The sequence below is a fragment of the Glycine max genome, chromosome 2, assembly GCF_000004515.6.
Source record: "Glycine max cultivar Williams 82 chromosome 2, Glycine_max_v4.0, whole genome shotgun sequence".
Taxonomy (NCBI): Eukaryota; Viridiplantae; Streptophyta; class Magnoliopsida; order Fabales; family Fabaceae; genus Glycine; species Glycine max.
Genome location: NC_016089.4, coordinates 3,044,731 through 3,064,021, shown reverse-complemented (window position 1 = coordinate 3,064,021; position 19,291 = coordinate 3,044,731). Strand labels below are relative to the sequence as shown.

Here is a 19,291-nt window from a genome sequence, read left to right as displayed (position 1 = left end):
TGTCTGTTTTGGTGTTTTTGGTGGTGCAGAAAACAAAACCAAGGTGCACAAAGTAAAAGCCTTCCAAGACCTTTTCAAGTGGGAAAGTACGGATATTTTTCAAATACCGTTGACAAAAAATATTGGATATAAGGAGATGGATCTGATTCTAAATTGGAACAACTTGGCCCATTATATTTTTTGAACAAATTGGAGCACACGATATTTCATTCAAAAAATATCAATGAGTTGAATTTGTTATGTGAGAAATGCCAACAAAAAAAAGGTAAACAGACTCTATATAACTTTTTGCAAATTTTAGTTTTAGTATCTAAACAATTTTTTTAGCGTTTTGGTTTCTATATTTTAGAAAAGTCTCTATATTTCCCAACCAAAATTTCTGGTCTTTTTTGGTGTATTTCTAACAGTTTGTTTATTAATTGAAAATGCACACATTACTGAAAATTATTATTATTTAATTTATTTACCATTAAATTATTACTATTTTAAAAATTATTTGCGAGCTTGTGACTCTAACAAAGTCTTCCTCAACACAATTAAATTAATACTCAAGTAACATCTTTCTCGAGAAGATGAGAAATGAGGAACACAGTTTGTTTTTTTTAAATGTTTTACTACAAACAGGACAAATTTACGAAACTGTCCTTAATTGGCATTTTTTTTCAATTAATTTTCCATTTCAGAAATTCCAGTGACAGAAACGTTAAAATTGTAAAATTGTTGCAAAGTGGAAAGAAGAGAGAAAAGGTGCGGTGGTGTTGAGTTATTTTGTTTCTCTGAAAATTCACAGAACTCGCACACACACACAACGCAAAAACTCGCTCCCTTCGCATCAGATCCGAATCTCTCTTCGTTTCGCCGATTCGGATCTCCGTCTTCGATTCCTTCTCCTCGCAATTGGATCCGATTTGAGCTTCTCGCCGTACACAATCACCGTCAATCATGAACCCGTTTTCTTCAGGAACGCGTTTGAGGTAAGCAATTTAATCCTTCTCTTCTTCGCTTCTTCGCGAATTGGATCAACATCAAGTGCACACACACGCGCACACGCACTCTCGCACTCTCGCTCATGTACAATGCGTTCGAATGCTTGTTATTCTTCGTGCTGGTTTTGTAGCTGAGTAGGACTTTGCGTTTCGGAGAATCTTAAATTATCTCCGCATTTTTATTTTAATTGAATTTGTTGCTGTTATTAGTTGTACGTTCGCGATTTTGTATTTTTCTTTTAGCTGAAATTAGTGATATATGTTGACATTGAAAATTCGTTTGGTTGCTGTATTTTGTTGTGCTTAGCTGGTTGAGGTTTTCTCGTAATGTCTGAATCGGATGTTGAAATTGAACTCTAGATTCTAGCGCCAAACTTGAATAAACATTGCACGTCTTCAGAGGTTCATTCGTGTATTTGTAAAAGCGTTGGAACAATTCATTAACCATATGTATTTCTGTATATTGCTAGGATAAGGTCTTAAGCATAGAGACACGTAGTTCCAACATTGTAAGCGACTGAGTGAGAGATCTTTATTAGTTTATTTGTCTCCCTTATCCATGGAATGTTACTGATGCTGTTCCTATTAAGTACCATGACCTACCAGATCGATCATGGATTTGAATGATTGAATCTGATGTCAAGGGTCGTATAGGTTGTTCATACTTATTTTATTTTATTTTTATTTCATTATTCCCCTTGTGAAGGAATGAATTTTCATATTAGCATCCTATGGTTTTTGGTTGCAATATGTGGCCAGTCTAGAGTCTCGCAATGAATTTGAAGCATTTTATTTTCACACTTAGCTAGTTTTGGGAGGGGGCAGTATGCTATGCCTTAAACACTCTTGCATTGATTTGCTTTGTTAATAGTGAGAGAATCTCTTGTCCTCCCCTTGTATTTTGACTTGTTGAGATAAAACATTGCATAAAAGAATTGAAATTACAATCCTACTATATTGTCACTGACAAAAAACGTGATTTGTGGTTGACTTTTTATTTCAAAATTTGTTTGGTTTGCAAAATCAAATACACTTTATTTTTCCAGGTTTCTTTCAAGTTGCAAAGATAATACATGTTTAATATTTAGTTTTTGTTTGTGGTTAATTATAATCAATATCTTTTACTTATCTGGTTCATATCCCAACTTGTAGGGACATGATTCGGGCCATACGTGCTTGTAAGACTGCAGCAGAAGAACGAGCTGTTGTAAGAAAAGAATGTGCTGCCATTCGCGCTGCAATAAATGAAAATGATAATGACTATAGACATCGGAATCTGGCTAAGCTAATGTTCATCCACATGCTTGGTTACCCCACACATTTTGGTCAAATGGAATGCCTCAAGTTGATAGCATCTCCTGAATTTCCAGAGAAGAGAATAGGTTATCTTGGCCTCATGTTGCTTCTTGATGAAAGACAAGAAGTTCTAATGTTGGTCACCAATTCTTTGAAACAGTATCCAGTTTTTAGTCAAAGTTCTGTTTATCTTTTTATATTGCCTGATTTTTACATTTCACTTTACAAATGTGTTATTTTGATCTTCTACTTACTGAAACAAAATGAAGAAAAAAAAATATTAATAATGGGTTAGTAGAGCCTTAACTGAATCACAGAGATCTTAATCACACAAATCAGTATATAGTGGGACTTGCTCTTTGTGCTTTAGGAAACATTTGTTCAGCAGAAATGGCCCGTGATCTTGCACCAGAGGTTGAGAGATTGCTGCAATTTCGAGATCCAAATATTCGCAAGAAGGTGACTTTCATTGTACTTCATGTTTAAATTCATACATATAGTAGAGGTCTACCTACTAACATCTTCCTAAGTACTTAGCGTGCAACAATTGGTTTCATAGTCTTGTCTATATTATCTCATGTCATTGTTTTGCGATCTCCCTATTTTCGTTTTCTAAATAATTATAGCCTTGTAATGTAATTTAATGTTTTTGAGTTATTAATAAAACTGTTCCCATTTAACTGCATGAATGATGAGTGATGACTAATCATTATTTATTCTCATAAATTAACTGTGCTCACTGCTATATAGGCAGCATTATGCTCTATAAGGATCATAAAGAAAGTTCCAGACTTGGCAGAAAATTTTATCAATCCTGCTACTTCCTTACTCAGAGAGAAGCATCATGGGGTTTTGATCACTGGGGTTCAGCTTTGTACAGATCTGTGTAAAATTAGCACTGAAGCTCTTGAACATATTAGGAAGGTAGTTTTTCATCTCTCATATTATATTGTCAATCATGTAGACGTAGTGTATTTTCCTAGAACTCACTTTGGATATTGATTGAAGATTTGAAGTAAACTTATCTACTATACTTAGCATGACAGATATTTTGTGCTGCAAATCAAACTATCCATATATGTGTATATACGTTCTTCTTGGTATTTGTGACTTGTGAGTTAAAACATTCATGAATTCTTGGCTTTCATTCTTGACAATTTTACAACTTTCAAGTAATTTAATGAAGTTATATTGTGGAATATGGAATTTGTAGAGTATATTAATTTGAAAGCCTTGTAATATTTGAAATGCTTTAGTTTAATTTTTTTTAGTGTTTGAGCATTTCTGATGAGCTAGTATTACAGGGTTTATAAACTCATGCTTTAAAAAAAATATCACACTGTTTAAGGTCACAGCATTGTGTTAGTTTTTGCAAGCAAGTCTGCTGGGTATAAATAGTAAATACTTAACATGTGAACTGTTAAGGGATAATATCAAGGTTCATACATGCAACTTTATGGTGTAAAAGTTAACCTCTGATTGCATTTTTTTATGAAGAACTCTGCAAATTGAGCCATGATTTTGGACAGCTTATGTTGTAACAAAACATTTTGTGAACAATTATTACAGAAATGCACAGATGGTTTGGTCAGAACTCTTAAGGATCTAGCCAATAGTCCATATTCACCAGAGTATGATATTGCTGGTATCACAGACCCATTTCTGCACATCAGATTGCTAAAACTTTTGCGAGTGTTGGGTGAAGGCAATGCTGATGCTAGCGACACCATGAATGACATACTTGCCCAGGTCAGTTGTGTGTTTATGATGAACTTTATGGTATTATATTATTATAGTGCTCATGCTGCAATGCTTGGGTTATTTGGCATTTCTGCATGGCTCCCTGCATGAACTTGTATGTTGAAAACCATTTAGAATATCTTGTCCACTTTCATGTGATTTGAATGATTGAGGCAAACCTTAGTACAAACACAAATTGATATGGATATTCTAGGAAAGATTGAAACGTTTTACTCGAGAGAAGTTTCATTTATTTAAGAAAATTTTTATTAGATCAAAGAGAAGTATAACTAGGAGTAAGATACAATATCCTCCAAATAGAAAAAAAACCAGAGACATCAAAGAACAAGAAAAAGTCAAGAATTGCAGCATGACTTCCTAGTGTCTCTGCACATCTAAATAGCGACTCCCTTGAAACTACCATAACTATGTAAGCACAATTCCAAAGAGAAGCCATGAACATCGTCCTGTCCTACAAAACAAATTTAGGGGCAAAGAGACATCCTTAATGCTACAAAAATTCTGCTTCTGCTAAATGCACCAAAGGGCTATCACGACGTGATTTATATGGCGTCAAACATTTATTGTGATTTTGGATGTTGGTGTGTTTGGGTGGACCTGGTCAGAAGATGTTTTATTACGTGTTTATGTAATGCAGAGTTGGTCAGTTTGGTTTTGCACTAATGTATGATTACTTTGTGGAATATACTTAAAGTTGAAGATTTTTTAAAAATCTTTGTTTTTTTTCTTGTATATGTGTAATGGGGAGAGCCAGAGAGGGGTCTTGTATTGTAAGTAGCTGTTGAAATGGAAACCCATTGATAAGCAGAAATTTTTTTCTATCAAATGCGAATTTAGCTGTATATTTGTATCTAATTCTTTGAAGGATTATAAGGAAGGAGGGTTGAAAGAGAAAGGATGGACTTTTGGTGTCTATGTATAATTGTATGCAATAAAAAATTATTTTTATTTTTGGTCAGGCACTAGTATTTATGCTGTAATTTTACATGTATGATTTGATCGCTGTTAGATGCACCAATTAACTGGCCATGCTAAGTTTTTAATAAATTGTGTTAACCACTTGTTGCAGTAATCAAGAGTTAGATCATTCATTTCAATATTCTTAGGTTTTGTTTGCTGTTTACCTAATCTGTTATGTGGGTAATGAATTTTAATCTACTATTGCTTATTGTTGGTGGCCATTTCTTCTGAAATTTAAGACTGATAATTTTTACACTTGCTGCCTGTTTTAGGTGGCTACGAAGACTGAGTCAAATAAAGTTGCAGGGAATGCCATTTTATATGAATGTGTTCAAACAATAATGAGCATTGAAGATAATGGTGGCTTACGTGTACTTGCCATTAATATCCTGGGAAGATTCTTGTCAAACCGTGACAACAATATCAGGTTTATTTCTGGTCATTGCTTCTCTTTCATAAGTAACTGAAAGTTTTGATTAAGACCTACTAACACCAGCACATTGAGCGTTCACATTGCAAAGTTCCACTATAAAAGCCAAAAGAAACATAAAAAATTAAGCACTGTAAGAGGTCTAAGATGTCTCCTACAACTAGGGAATAATGTTTTGTTACAGTCCAATGAATTGATACAAGAATCTAGGAAGTGCTCTTGATTAGTAGGATTGATATCTTGACCCCTTTATTAAATATTCTCCTGTTATGCTCCAACTTACAACTATAACACTCATGGCATGTGACCTGGATCTGTCTATTTTTTCAATGTCAGAATATCCAGATTTTTTCAGATGCCTGCAAATCAGTATGTTGACTGATATTAACTCAATATGAAGAGAGTAATCTCTTTTTTGATGTTAGTCCTTGTAAGCTTATCACTTGAAAAGGAACATCTAGGATTTTATTTTTAACTGGTATAGAAATGATCCCATTTGTCTATTACTGATCATTAATCATTATGACATGTTTCCCACTTTTCCTAATGCCTTTCTATAGGTGAATTGCTTACTGGATATGCAAGTGTTTGTGTGTGTGTGAGTGAGTGAGAGCAAGAGAGAGTCTTGAATGAATGACAACAATGTCTATAAAATCATTAGCATAATGATCTGGTGGATGTATTCTCTCCTATAATTCTGTGATTGATGGATGAGGTATGCAAAAAATAATTATGATTTAAGAAAGACTAGATTTGGTGCTATGCTGCTCAAGCAATGGAATGATGTCTTTGCATTCTCTATTGCATTTGTAGTTTTGTACAATGATTTGGTGCTTTTTGGACTGAGCTATAGTAAACTGGACATAGTTAATCATTTGAGCAATCAAATTATCGTCTTACCAATTTTACTATTTTCTTGATTTAACACATTTAAGAAGAAAATAAAAAAGATTGGGATCCCCAATATATTAATTACAACAAAGACTAGGTTTGTGGTTCGATTATATTTAATTAGCTGACACTTGCAATTAAGGACTTGACTGTATTCTGAAATTTCTGTAGTTTAAATTTATTTTGGTCAAAATCATGTTTGTAATAGACTGTTTGAGGAATATATGCCAGGCTGTGAATATTGTGGCTTTGGTTGTTGACAGAAAAAGGCAGCTCTAACTTCTATATTACTATAAAAGATGAAATTGTGTGCCCATTCAATTTCTTTAATTTAGCACGTTAAAAAGGCTGATTAATTAATATCGCATCTAGTGTTCTTCAAGCTCTATATTCATTCCATCCCTCTGTTTTTGTTTTTCTTTGAATTTAATTACTCAGTGAATCTTACTATTCTACCTTCTTCCTTTAGATATGTGGCATTAAACATGCTAATGAAGGCTGTAACTGCTGATGCTCAGGCAGTACAGAGGCACCGTGCAACCATTATAGAATGTGTGAAGGTATTTGATTTGTCTTCCCTCATTCAGTGACAAAGATGAGCTCTGTTTTACAATCCAAGGGGTTGATCATTTGACTCTTAACTTCAGGATTCAGATGCTTCGATTCGGAAAAGAGCCCTTGAACTTGTTTATGTTTTGGTGAATGAGACTAATGTGAAGCCCTTGGCAAAAGAGCTTATAGATTATCTGGAAGTCAGTGATCTTGATTTCAGAGAGGACCTTACTGCCAAAATTTGCTCCATTGTAGCAAAGTGAGTCATCATATTCTGAATGACATTCCTTTTTCAGTAAACTTCATTTGGTTTTATTTTATTTTATTTATTTTTTTGTGCTAGGAGAGAAGGATACCAACTATTTGCACTTTATCTCATTTTTTTTTCAGTATCCAATAATTTCTGGACCACTTATGATATTCCATCAATATAAGACGTTTGATTTGTCACAGGAACAGACTTTATTATTATTATTAGTTCTTTTAGAAGTATATAACTGTTTCTCATGTTAGTGATAGTGAACATGTTACCTATGTTGGTCATGCAATCATTGGTTTTTGGACATTTCTGTTCTCTCTCCCCTCTTTGGTAAAATGAAAAAGAAGCCATTTGGCCCATTTTACATTGGTCCTTATCTTTGTCACCCCCTGTCAATGTAGAACTAATAAGTTGAGATTTTCTTTAAATTGCACAACTCAATATATTTGGTTGACTAACATTTATTTATTAATGCTTCAGGTATTCCCCAGAGAAGATCTGGTATATTGATCAGATGCTCAAGGTTCTGTCTGAGGTATAGTATAAATATAAGACAGAAGCTTTTGTAGTGAATTAAAATCTTCCAGGTGAAAATACCAAAGCATGCTAGCTTTTTAGGGTATTCACGATCAGTGATGTGTGTTTATATGTGGATTTAATTCCTCTAAAGTAAAAAGTGAGTCACTAAAAAAGTGAGACATCTCAACCATAAACGAGAAATTAAGAGAGTAGATTTTAACAAATCCATGATTTGTTATGCATGTGCTCGTAATACCAGTCATTGATTTTCTCATTTATGTTTAAAAATTCTTGACTTTTTCTTCTAAAGTGAACTCTTCACTTTAGAGGAGCTTAATCCTTGTATGCAACATCCTATGAAATCATTTGGATGCTTAAAATCAGCTCTAAGGATAATGTTCATATTTTTCAACCTCCTATTATCATTTTATGATTTGGTGCTTTCACGTGTTGGTCACAAAATCAGCTCATGGTGTATTGTGATTATTGTTTGGAGGGTGTGCCTTGACACAATAGTAAGGTTGCTGCCTTATAACCTGGTGGTCACAAGTTCTAGTTGTGGAAATGACCTCTGTGCTGACAGTTGTGGCTGCATCTTACCTATCACGGCCCCCTCAATGCTGGGAGTTTCATGCATTGGGTTGTCCTTTTATTGTGATTTATGTTTTGTGCTTGCTGTTTCCACATTGAGCTATTCAATTTAGTTATAAATGTATATTGGGTGCATGTACTGATCTCTATTCTATGTTAGTAGGCTGGAAACTTTGTAAAAGATGAAGTATGGTATGCCTTAGTTGTTGTGATAAGCAATGCTTCTGAGCTTCATGGATATACAGTAAGAGCATTATACAGAGCATTTCAAACGTCAGCTGAACAGGTGCTCACTTCTGCTTTGACAAAATCTAGGCACATTGTTAATTTGCTTTTGATGCCTTTCATATAATATTACCTAATACTTTTCATCAGGAGACTCTAGTTCGAGTTACAGTGTGGTGCATTGGGGAGTATGGTGACATGTTAGTCAATAATGTTGGAATGCTAGACATAGAAGATCCAATAACAGTGAGTGCTACTGCTTGAAAAGTTTATACATTTGTCTAAACTGTTGCTTCAAGTTGCATGAATATGATATATCGCTTGTTTAACAAGTTGATCTATGTATTGGTCTCAAAAAGCTTCTAGTAAAAGATGTTCTGACAATCCCCTTCTTATGATGATTCTTTTTGTATGTCTCCTATTTGGATGATGGGTAATGACCGTGAAAGAAAAAAATTCCCTGGTCTCAGTACTAACTCATTGTCTCTTTTGTTATTCTCCATTATTTTAATTTGGAATGAGGTAATACGGATTTGGTTTACATGTTTGATTGGTATATTTAACATACTCTGGCAGAAACTGCTCCAAGTTATTTGCCAATTTAATGAAATCTGGACATGATTTGTTCTTGGTGCTAAAACCATATATGCTAAGATTGTGACTTGCCTTTTTCATTTTAATTCTTATTGCATAGTTGGATTATTTTATACTGGGGGGAATGAGTTTATACCCCTTCCCATTGTGTCTTTTATTTCTTTGTAACAACTGATGCCTAAGTCTGCTTTGTACAGCACATAGGAAAATCTAAAAAAATGGTCTTTCATTGCATATAATTTTTTTAAAAAAATAAAATTTTTATCCTTCATTTTTTTCATGCTAGCAGGTGACTGAGTCCGATGCAGTTGATGTCATAGAGATTGCTATAAAACGCCATGCATCAGATCTTACCACAAAAGCGATGGCTTTGGTTGCACTATTAAAGCTCTCTTCACGTTTCCCTTCATGTTCAGAGTATGATCTGTTTTTCAAATGGTTTATTATCTATTACACACACCACACCTTAAATTGGATGATCTGTTTGCCAAGAACCATTTCGCTAAAAAGCTTAAGTTGTTAGGTGAAACCTCAGGAATGGTTTTGTATCTAGCAGGCTCCCTCACAAAAGAGCCCTTTTGGGATCTTAAGTGTAGGAAATGCATAGGCCCACCTTACTTTGGGCTAAAATTCAACATTTATTTAGAATAATGGAGGTGGAAAGGATTGAACTGATGACCACTTGGTCGTAGAGGCTGTGACACCATATCAAGAACCAACTCTTCCAAAAAGTTTAAACTATTAGGTGAACATTCATGAATGGTTTTAATTCTAATAGTGTTGTTTCTTTTCATGCCTTTTTATTTTAGAGGAATTAAGAATGTAATATTCTAGTATAAATTCAGCAGACCAGGTTCGGTAGTTTTAAAATGTTTAATTTGTATCCATGCAATTTGATCTCTGTGAGAAATCAGGGGAACTTTTTTCATCCTTGGTCGTCCTCCCTTCTTACTCCCCATGCCTAAGACTTGTGCAACCAGTGCAAGTTTATTTATTTCCTCTTATATTTGTATATTTGACCTGGAAATTTTATTCTCTTTTGAATATGAATATAGGAGGATCAAAGAAATTATTGTTCAGTTCAAAGGGAGCTTTGTGCTAGAATTGCAGCAGAGGGCTATTGAATTCAGTTCGATTATTTCAAAGCATCAAAATATTAGGTGAGGTTAATTAATCTGCTTTTTATATTGTATCAAGATCACGGAATTGTACAACACTTTCATAAGAAACTGTCATTGTGCAGGTCTACACTTGTAGAAAGGATGCCAGTTTTGGATGAGGCAACTTACATTGGTAGGAGGGCTGGGTCTCTGCCAGGCGCAGCTTCAACTCCAACTGCACCTTCATTTAATCTTCCAAATGGAGTAGCCAAACCTGTGGCTCCTCTTGTAGATCTACTTGATCTAAGTTCAGATGATGCTCCTGCTCCGAGCTCTTCTGGTGGAGGAGATATTCTTCAGGACCTTCTTGGTGTTGATCTGTCACCAGCATCACAACAATCTGGTTAGTATTTGTAGTGTATCTTATAAATTATTATGATGCCCGAAAAACTAAATATTTTTTGTATTAAATAAGTACCATCATTGTTTATGCATCTTTGCTTTTCTCCAAGATAGCTGGTACTGTTTTATGAGGCCTTCTTTAGTTTTTGAGCCACTTGATTCATAGGAAAAACCATTATGAAGAACCTTTTTCCAAATGGATTTATTGAAAATTTAGTTTTTGATAAAACCCAATGACATTGTTTGATCCATGTAACTTAACCCATCTAATGGGATAAGGCTTTGGTGGTGGTGCTTGTTGTCATTTTGATTTGTTAAACAAACATGCAAACTTATTCATTTTTCCTTATTGTGAATACTGAATAATTCCATCAAACATATTTGTAGTATGTCTGACTTTATTTGCATTTTTAGTTGCTGGCCAAGCTTCAAAAAGTGGCAACGATGTTCTTTTGGATCTTCTGTCTATCGGATCACCTTCTGCTGAAAGCAGCTCATCTACAGTAGACATCTTATCCTCCAATTCGAGTAACAAAGCACCAGTTTCTTCATCATTGGATGGTCTCTCATCTCTTTCACTTTCGACAAAAACAACTTCAAATGCTGCTCCTATGATGAATTTATTGGATGGTTTTGCCCCCAGCCCGCCAACAGGTTGTAAACTTTGTTTAGCATTTGGGCATTATCATTGAATGAAATATAGTCAAAGTATTGATTCCTTGTCCTTTCTTATCTTGAGTAGAAAACAATGGATCGGTTTATCCATCAGTAACTGCATTTGAGAGCAGCTCCTTGAGGTTGACATTCAATTTCTCAAAACAACCAGGAAACCCACAAACAACAGTTATCCAGGCTACTTTTATGAATTTGTCCTCCAATTCATATACAGATTTTGTTTTTCAAGCAGCAGTTCCTAAGGTATGCCAATCAGTATGTTATTAAGCTTTTTGCATGCAGTGCTAAGATCATCATCATTATTGTAATTATAAAGATATAATTTGAATTTACTGCTTTTAACAATATCATGATCTTCATTGTTATAATGGTAACTTGAAGTTCCATGCTGGCTGTTTGTTTCTCTCAATTGATGAATTCTAGCGATAAAAATGTTTGTAGCTGTCAATAGCTTAATAATTTCCTTTGCATTAGTCTAGTTAGTTATCTGACCTATTGAGTGCTAAATAATTACATCTATTCTTTAATATTTGATAACTGTAAGCTGTTTTACTGGGTGCTCTGTTGGAATTTCAAAATCTCTTGAACTGCTTTGTTACCTTCCATCATCTAGTACTTACATATTTTGTTTTGACTTTCAGTTTCTTCAATTGCACTTAGATCCAGCTAGCAGCAATACTCTTCCCGCAAATGGGTCCATAACCCAAAGTTTGAAAATTACTAATAGCCAACATGGGAAGGTAGATGGTCTTTGTAACTATTGCTTTACTGTAAATATCTGTGTTCTACCATGTCCTTGTATGATTTAAATTCTAAACAGAATGTTGATCACTGGCATGTTGTTGCGAAACAGCTAGTTTATGCTTTATTTTGATAATTGATATTACATTCTGCAAAACTGCTAATGATTTGAGCCTGGGGGTTATTGAGTGTTCACTACTTTTCAGATTGTTCAATCAAAGCCAACAATGATATTTTAGTTAACTGCACAAGCTGTGAAACTGTCATTAGGCATTACAGTAAATCATATTTTTCATTGTTTTTTTTATAGTCTGGACTTACTTCAGATTATTAATGATGAATAATGTCTTTAATATTGGATTAATTTTTACTGTTGTGAAATTATGTAGCATAAGGGATTTATCTTGTATTTATAATTTTTACATAGTGGCTATCCTGCTATTTGCAATCTGCTATACCATTTTTGGGGCGGGCTGGCCAGTTCATGGCATTATCTGGGATTGACAACCATGGATTAAACTCCCCCCACCCACTCCTTTTCTCTGTTTGTACTTTGTGAGTATGTATATGGTGTACACTTTCTGAGATAATTTTCCTGTATGTACATTTGAATGTAATGTATAAGTGCTTCTTAGAGAAGACTTGATCGCTAGCAACTATTTTTTTCAGAAATCTCTTGTCATGCGTATAAGGATAGCATACAAGATAAATGGCAAGGATACACTGGAGGAAGGACAAGTCAATAACTTTCCTCATGGTTTATGAAGCCCAATGATCAGGGGTCATTAAGGTGATGCACAAAACCCATCGTTTTCCCCAGCACTCCATAATTATTGGTGCGGTTTTCATGTTTCATTCCTTCAATTGAGGAAGGTATGGTTCGACCATCTGGACCACTTTTTGGCTTAAATTTGAAGTCGATTTGGTGGCTTCACATCTTTGTTTTACCTTTTTCTTTTACTTAGGTGATTTATGTACATTAGTACAACATATTCCTGTATGAAAATGCCATAGTCAAATTTTTCCTCTCAAGCCACTGAGAGTTGTGTCCTATTGAGTACTTGAAGTGCTTTCTTGCTATTTTTTTGGAGGTAGTCGCTCGGTTTTGCTGTCTAAAGTTATAGTGTTGTTGAATGCAATTTGGTATCTTTTAGACGATTGATATATTTGATTTTATGTAATGTTTCCCCCTCAAGATTAATGAAATGTAATCTCAAAATTATATCAACTTTCTTGTTCGGCTTTTGACTGTTTAATTGAAATTTGAAAGTGAGGATTATCCATTGTGAAGTTTGTGATTCATTATCATCACCTATATAAACTTGGCAAGAGTATTTTATGGAAACTACTAGTTTCCCTAAATGCACATAAGCCCTTTCGATTTTAGGTCAATCAAAGAAAATTCTCAGTTCAAAATTCAACTCAACTCTGAACTTACCAAATCATGTGAAAAAGTGTAAATTTATCGTAAGTCAATATGCAAGGTTTGGTAAGTTTAAACGATTCCAGTGAGTTTTGAACCGCAAAAGATTTTTTGCAATTGACTTACAGCTGAAGAAAATTCGACGCATTTTAGCTTATATTATGAACATCAGGTGATCTAAGATGGCTAAGTCGGTGATCTGGTACAAGATGGTTCTTGGAAAGTCCAACTTCAAGACCGTCACATGGTGATGTAAGTTCCGATCAAGCTGTTAAATTCATTTAAGAATTCCGTGGATTCAAAGTTCTGTAGTTATTTTTAAATATCATTGTAAGTGAGAAGTGGAAGAAGGATGTCGTGGATGTAAGAAGAGTAGGAGATCGTATCATAGTCTTAAAATTGGTAGTGGGACAGGACACCTTTAATGTTATTAGTGGGTACGCACCTCAGGTTGGGTTAGCAGAACACTTTAAGGTAAAATTTTGGGAGGATCTAGAAGGGGTACTTCAGGATATACCCCAAGGAGAGAAAGTTTTCCTAGGAGGGGATCTCAATGGACATGTAGGTAGCGTGGCTAGAGGTTTTGAGGGGGTGCATGGGGGTTTTGGCCTAGGGGAGATGAATGGGGAGGGTAAATCCATCTTGGAGTTTTCAGAGGCTTTGGATCTTTCTATAGCCAATACATGGTTTAAGAAAAGAGAGGAACATCTTATCACTTACAAAAGTGGAGGGACATGTTCTCAGATAGATTTCTTCCTTATCAGGAAGTCTGATAGGAAGTATTGCTTGAACTGTAAAGTTATCCCGGGAGAGAGCTTGACTACCCAACATAGAGTTTTGGTTATGGACGTAAGAATTAGAGATAGGGCAAAGAGAAGAAGTCCTCTGGTAGCACCAAGGATCAAATGGTGGCACTTGAAGGGTGAGAAACAAGGAATCTTCCAACAAAAGATATGGGAGGGTTGGTGTGGACAATCACAAGGAAGTGCAAATGATATGTGGAACAAGATGTCCCAAGAGATTATTAAAGTGGCTAAAGAGACGTTGGGTGAATCTAGAGGTTTTGGACCTAGGGGTAAAGAATCGTGGTGGTGGAATGAAAATGTTCAGAGCAAAGTTAGAGTAAAAAAGGAGTGTTTCAAGGAGTGGTCTAGGTGTAGAAATTCTGAAACTTGGGATAAGTATAAAATAGCTAGAAATGAAACCAAGAAGGCGGTGAGTGAGGCAAGAGCCCAAGCTTTTGACGGACTATACCAAGCTCTAGGAACCAGGGACGGAGAAAGATCTATATATAGGCTTGCTAAGGGTAGAGAGAGGAAGACTAGAGATTTGGATCAAGTAAAGTGTGTTAAGGATGAAGAAGGCAAAGTCTTAGTGCATGAAAAAGATATCAAGGAAAGGTGGAAGGCGTATTTCCACAACTTATTTAATGATGGATATGGATATGACTCTAGCAGTCTAGACACAAGAGAAGAGGACCGGAACTATAAGTACTATCGTCGGATTCAGAAACAGGAAGTAAAGGAAGCGTTGAAAAGAATGAGTAATGGTAAGGCGGTGGGGCCAGACAACATACCTATTGAAGTGTGGAAAACTCTTGGAGATAGAGGTCTTGAGTGGCTCACCGAACTCTTTAACGAAATTATGAGGTCAAAATGCATGCCGGAGGAATGGAGGAGAAGCACGTTAGTGCCAATCTATAAGAACAAGGGGGATATACAAAATTGTGCAAATTATAGGGGAATCAAGCTCATGAGTCATACCATGAAATTATGGGAAAGAGTGATCGAACGGAGATTAAGAAAGGAGACTCAAGTTACTGAGAATCAATTTGGTTTCATGCCGGGAAGGTCGACCATGGAAGCGATTTATTTATTACGGCGGGTGATGGAGCAATATCGCATGGCCCAACAAGACTTGCACTTGATTTTTATTGACTTGGAGAAAGCGTATGATAGAGTGCCTAGAGAGATTTTGTGGAAAGCTCTAGAGAAGAAAGGGGTTAGGGTTGCATATATTCGAGCTATCCAAGATATGTATGATAGGGTATCGACTAGTGTTAGGACACAGGGTGGAGAGTCAGACGATTTTCCCATCACAATTGGTTTACATCAAGGGTCAACCCTTAGCCCCTACCTTTTTACCTTAATTCTGGATGTCCTCACGGAACAAATCCAAGAGATAGCGCCGAGATGCATGCTTTTTGCAGATGACATAGTCCTCCTTGGAGAGTCGAGGGAGGAATTGAATGAGAGGTTGGAAACTTGGAGACGAGCTCTAGAAACACATGGCTTTCGCCTAAGCAGAAGCAAATCGGAGTATACGGAATGTAAGTTCAACAAAAGAAGGAGGGTTTCTAACTCAGAGGTGAAAATAGGAGACCATATTATCCCTCAAGTCACACGGTTTAAATATCTTGGGTCTGTAATACAGGATGATGGGGAAATTGAAGGGGATGTGAATCATCGCATTCAAGCAGGATGGATGAAATGGAGAAAAGCATCGGGGGTGTTATGTGATGCAAAGGTACCGATCAAGCTAAAGGGAAAGTTTTATCGGACTGCGGTAAGACCGGCGATTTTGTACGGAACAGAATGCTGGGCGGTCAAGAGCCAACATGAGAATAAAGTCGGTGTAGCGGAGATGAGGATGTTGCGGTGGATGTGTGGTAAGACTCGACAGGATAAAATTAGAAACGAAGCTATTAGAGAGAGGGTTGGAGTAGCGCCTATTGTAGAGAAGATGGTGGAAAATAGACTTAGGTGGTTTGGGCATGTAGAGAGAAGACCGGTAGACTCTGTAGTGAGGAGAGTAGACCAGATGGAGAGAAGACAAACAATTCGAGGCAGAGGAAGACCCAAAAAGACTATAAGAGAGGTTATAAAAAAGGATCTCGAAATTAATGGTTTGGATAGAAGTATGGTACTTGATAGAACATTATGGCGGAAGTTGATCCATGTAGCCGACCCCACCTAGTGGGATAAGGCGTTGTTGTTGTTGTTGTTGTATCATTGTAAGTGAGAGTACGAGACTTGTGACAATATCAACTATCAAACCCCCTAGAAACATTTTAGGTTCGCGGATCCAAGGTGAATAAATAAAAGAGTCATTTATTGCATGCAGCACTCATGCACCGCACTAAAATCTTGTATATTTTTTTGGGTGTCAGATCCTAAGATTATTTATTTTTGAACTGTACTTTTTATTTTATTACTAACATGAAGAGAGAGGGTAACATTTTTTAAAGTAAATTGTCAAGAGTACATTAATATGATTAAATTACGTTGGAAATATACGGGAAAACATAAGATGATTAAATTGTGTTTCAAAAGATTTTTGCTAAACGGAACCTTTGTCAAACAGAAAAATGTTCAAGAACAGTTTTAAAAAATATAGTCAGTATGATTTTTTGGAATAATTTTCTAAGGTGTGAGAAAATGCTCTTGAATGAGTTTGATAAAAATATTCTTGAATTTGGTATACAAAAACTTGTTTACAAAATTAGCACACTATTTAGACAAAGAAAAACATAAATATCGAAAAATAAAAGAGCACAAAAAAACAGAGTCAGTTGGATGATTAAAAAAATAAAAAAGTTATACATCTGATTTCTCTGTTAATAAAAATAAATAATTATTTTTGTCCTTGAATATATAAAGAGCTGATAGATTCGTTTTTAAAAGATGAAAATTTAAATTTTAGTTTCCAGAAATGAAAAAGTGTGACAAATCTATTCATTCATCAATGTCTGTTTGTTACTGTTAATGAAAGAACTTATGTGAACATTTAAGACAAATTTAGTCATACTTTTCACATTTATAGACGAAAATGACTATTTATCCACCATATAATTTAATTTTCATCTTCCCTCTTTTTTAATCATTGCAAACATAACATTACTATAAATACTGGAAAAAAATAGGAAAGAATCATAAGTTAAAATAAATATAATATTGATTAATAATAATAATTTATCTGTTGCATTGAAATTTATATTGTGGCAACATTTGGTAATAACAAAATCAAATTGAGTCTCTTTTTTTTTTTGGTAAAGATTAACCTAATGTCGCATATTTTGGATAAGGTAATGTTGCATTAGAAATTTTAGAACAATAGACAAATTATGCTTATTAATTAATATTATGTTTATTATTATATTTGTTTTAACTTATATTTGTTTTTCTATTTTTTTAAGTATTTATTATAATGTTATGCTTACAACGATTAAAAAAGAAAGAGATAAAAATTAAATTATATTTTAAGTAAATAATATTTTTGTCCCTAAAAAAATAGTAGTTTGATAAATTTATTCTTAAATGTGTCACGTATGAACAGTAGATGGAAGTTGACAATTTTTTTTTTTACTTTTAAATATTAAAATTTAAATTTTTATCATTCGAAATAAATTTATCAGTGCTTTCTACACATAAAAATAATTATTTATCCAATTAATAATTAGTATTTAACCGAAAAGAAAAACAGGATATTTATCCTGATTTACTTTCAAGCTAAGTCCAGTTCCCAATAAAGACCGGGATTCTTGTGCTCTAACCCGTTTATAGATACAATTGATGAGGCAGACTAGCTGGGAGAGCCACGTAGTTCGTTCTCTCACTGTGGGAATGTAATTCACAACCATTTTCTTTTCCTTCTCTACCCCTGTTCTTGTCCGGTTTCTTATCCTCTCCCTTCTTCTCTATCACTGCCGCAGCACTTCCCCCTCCGCGTCAACATCACGGTTTCAACTTGAATCAGTCACGCTTCAGAAGGTCGTCGAACCTCGGCAGCAGCTTCGCCAACCTTGCCAAGTACGGATCTGAAACGCTTGTTGACCGCTGCTCAGATTTCGTTCTTACTCGGGTTTTGGATTCTACGCTTACCTAAGAAGCTTCTTCAACGAAAATGGATGGATTTTACAGTCTCATTATACGTTCTTTCGTTTCTTGGATTTTGCAATTTTTGGGACTAATTCTGCTATGCTTTTGCGTCGAACCATTGTGTTTTTCTTGCTGATTGGAAGGATTTTGGGTTTGACTATGGATATTTTTGGTGTGGTGAAGAATTGTTTTCTCTTGATCTGTGATAAAGAATACTGTGATGCCTATTAAATATTAGTTTGATTGATTTAGTGAGTCAATGCAATGCTCACAAGGTGTTTGGTTTAAGTACTCTGTGAAGTGAAGATGGTTTCATGATGTTTATGGTTAAAGGAAGAGGAGGGGACTGATGGTTCGTCGGAGGAATCGTTGCAACAGGATCAGGAAAGAGACGGGCAGAGAAGAAAAAAAGAAAAAGAGTAAAGAGAAAAAAGAAACCTATTTGGCTCTCCCACCCTAGTAGCCTGCGTCTACAATTGATATATAAGTATTCTCTACACAATATTCGTTTCTTACAAGTCTGGATCTTCAAGCTCTAAACACACTAACACTGTTTAAGATGCTAAGAAGTTGAATTTTTAATACTATTTGAAAGATTTGCAATAAATAAACAACTATAGCTAATAAATGTTATCTAAAGATTAAACAAAACATTTAGAACTATAACAGCAAAGACAAAAAAATGAATGGAGGGAGACTGTTTATTGCCATAGCAAATAATTCATTTTTTCCCCATAAATGTTTCGTTTTATATTTTTTCAGAAAAAAAAATATTGTGACAGAAGTCTCTAAGGTTATATAAATATTATACATCTTCACTTAATGCATGGGAATATTGTGCCGTAATTATCTTATTATAATGTCATAATAGTCTATTTTTTTAGAGATGCACTTTTTTTTATAGATAAAACTTACTTATTTCATTCCAAAGGAGTATATAAATACATTTTTCTTCTTTGTTAGTACTTTTTTTTTCCAACGTATTAGCACTTTTTTTTGTTCTGTGCAA

The 19,291-nt window shown here is 34.9% G+C and overlaps 1 protein-coding gene across 2 annotated transcripts; it reads left to right on the top strand.

Annotated features, from left to right (window-relative positions):
- The first annotated feature begins 698 nt into the window (after window positions 1-698).
- Window positions 699-13,210, top strand: LOC100815152 (AP-1 complex subunit gamma-2). 2 transcript variants are annotated; one of them, XM_006574537.3, is made up of 18 exons: window positions 699-974; window positions 2,139-2,441; window positions 2,600-2,741; window positions 3,033-3,206; window positions 3,852-4,031; window positions 5,276-5,430; window positions 6,794-6,884; window positions 6,972-7,135; window positions 7,616-7,670; window positions 8,409-8,531; window positions 8,621-8,716; window positions 9,354-9,481; window positions 10,120-10,224; window positions 10,308-10,567; window positions 10,981-11,220; window positions 11,309-11,484; window positions 11,883-11,981; window positions 12,652-13,210. In XM_006574537.3, the coding sequence occupies exons 1-18, from the start codon at window positions 943-945 to the stop codon at window positions 12,745-12,747; spliced, it is 2,619 nt and encodes an 872-aa protein (XP_006574600.1). In that variant the 5' UTR covers window positions 699-942; the 3' UTR covers window positions 12,748-13,210. The 2 variants fall into 2 exon arrangements, with proteins under 2 accessions (XP_006574600.1, XP_006574599.1); XM_006574536.3 differs by having other exon boundaries at window positions 9,351-9,481.
- Window positions 13,211-19,291: the final 6,081 nt, after the last annotated feature.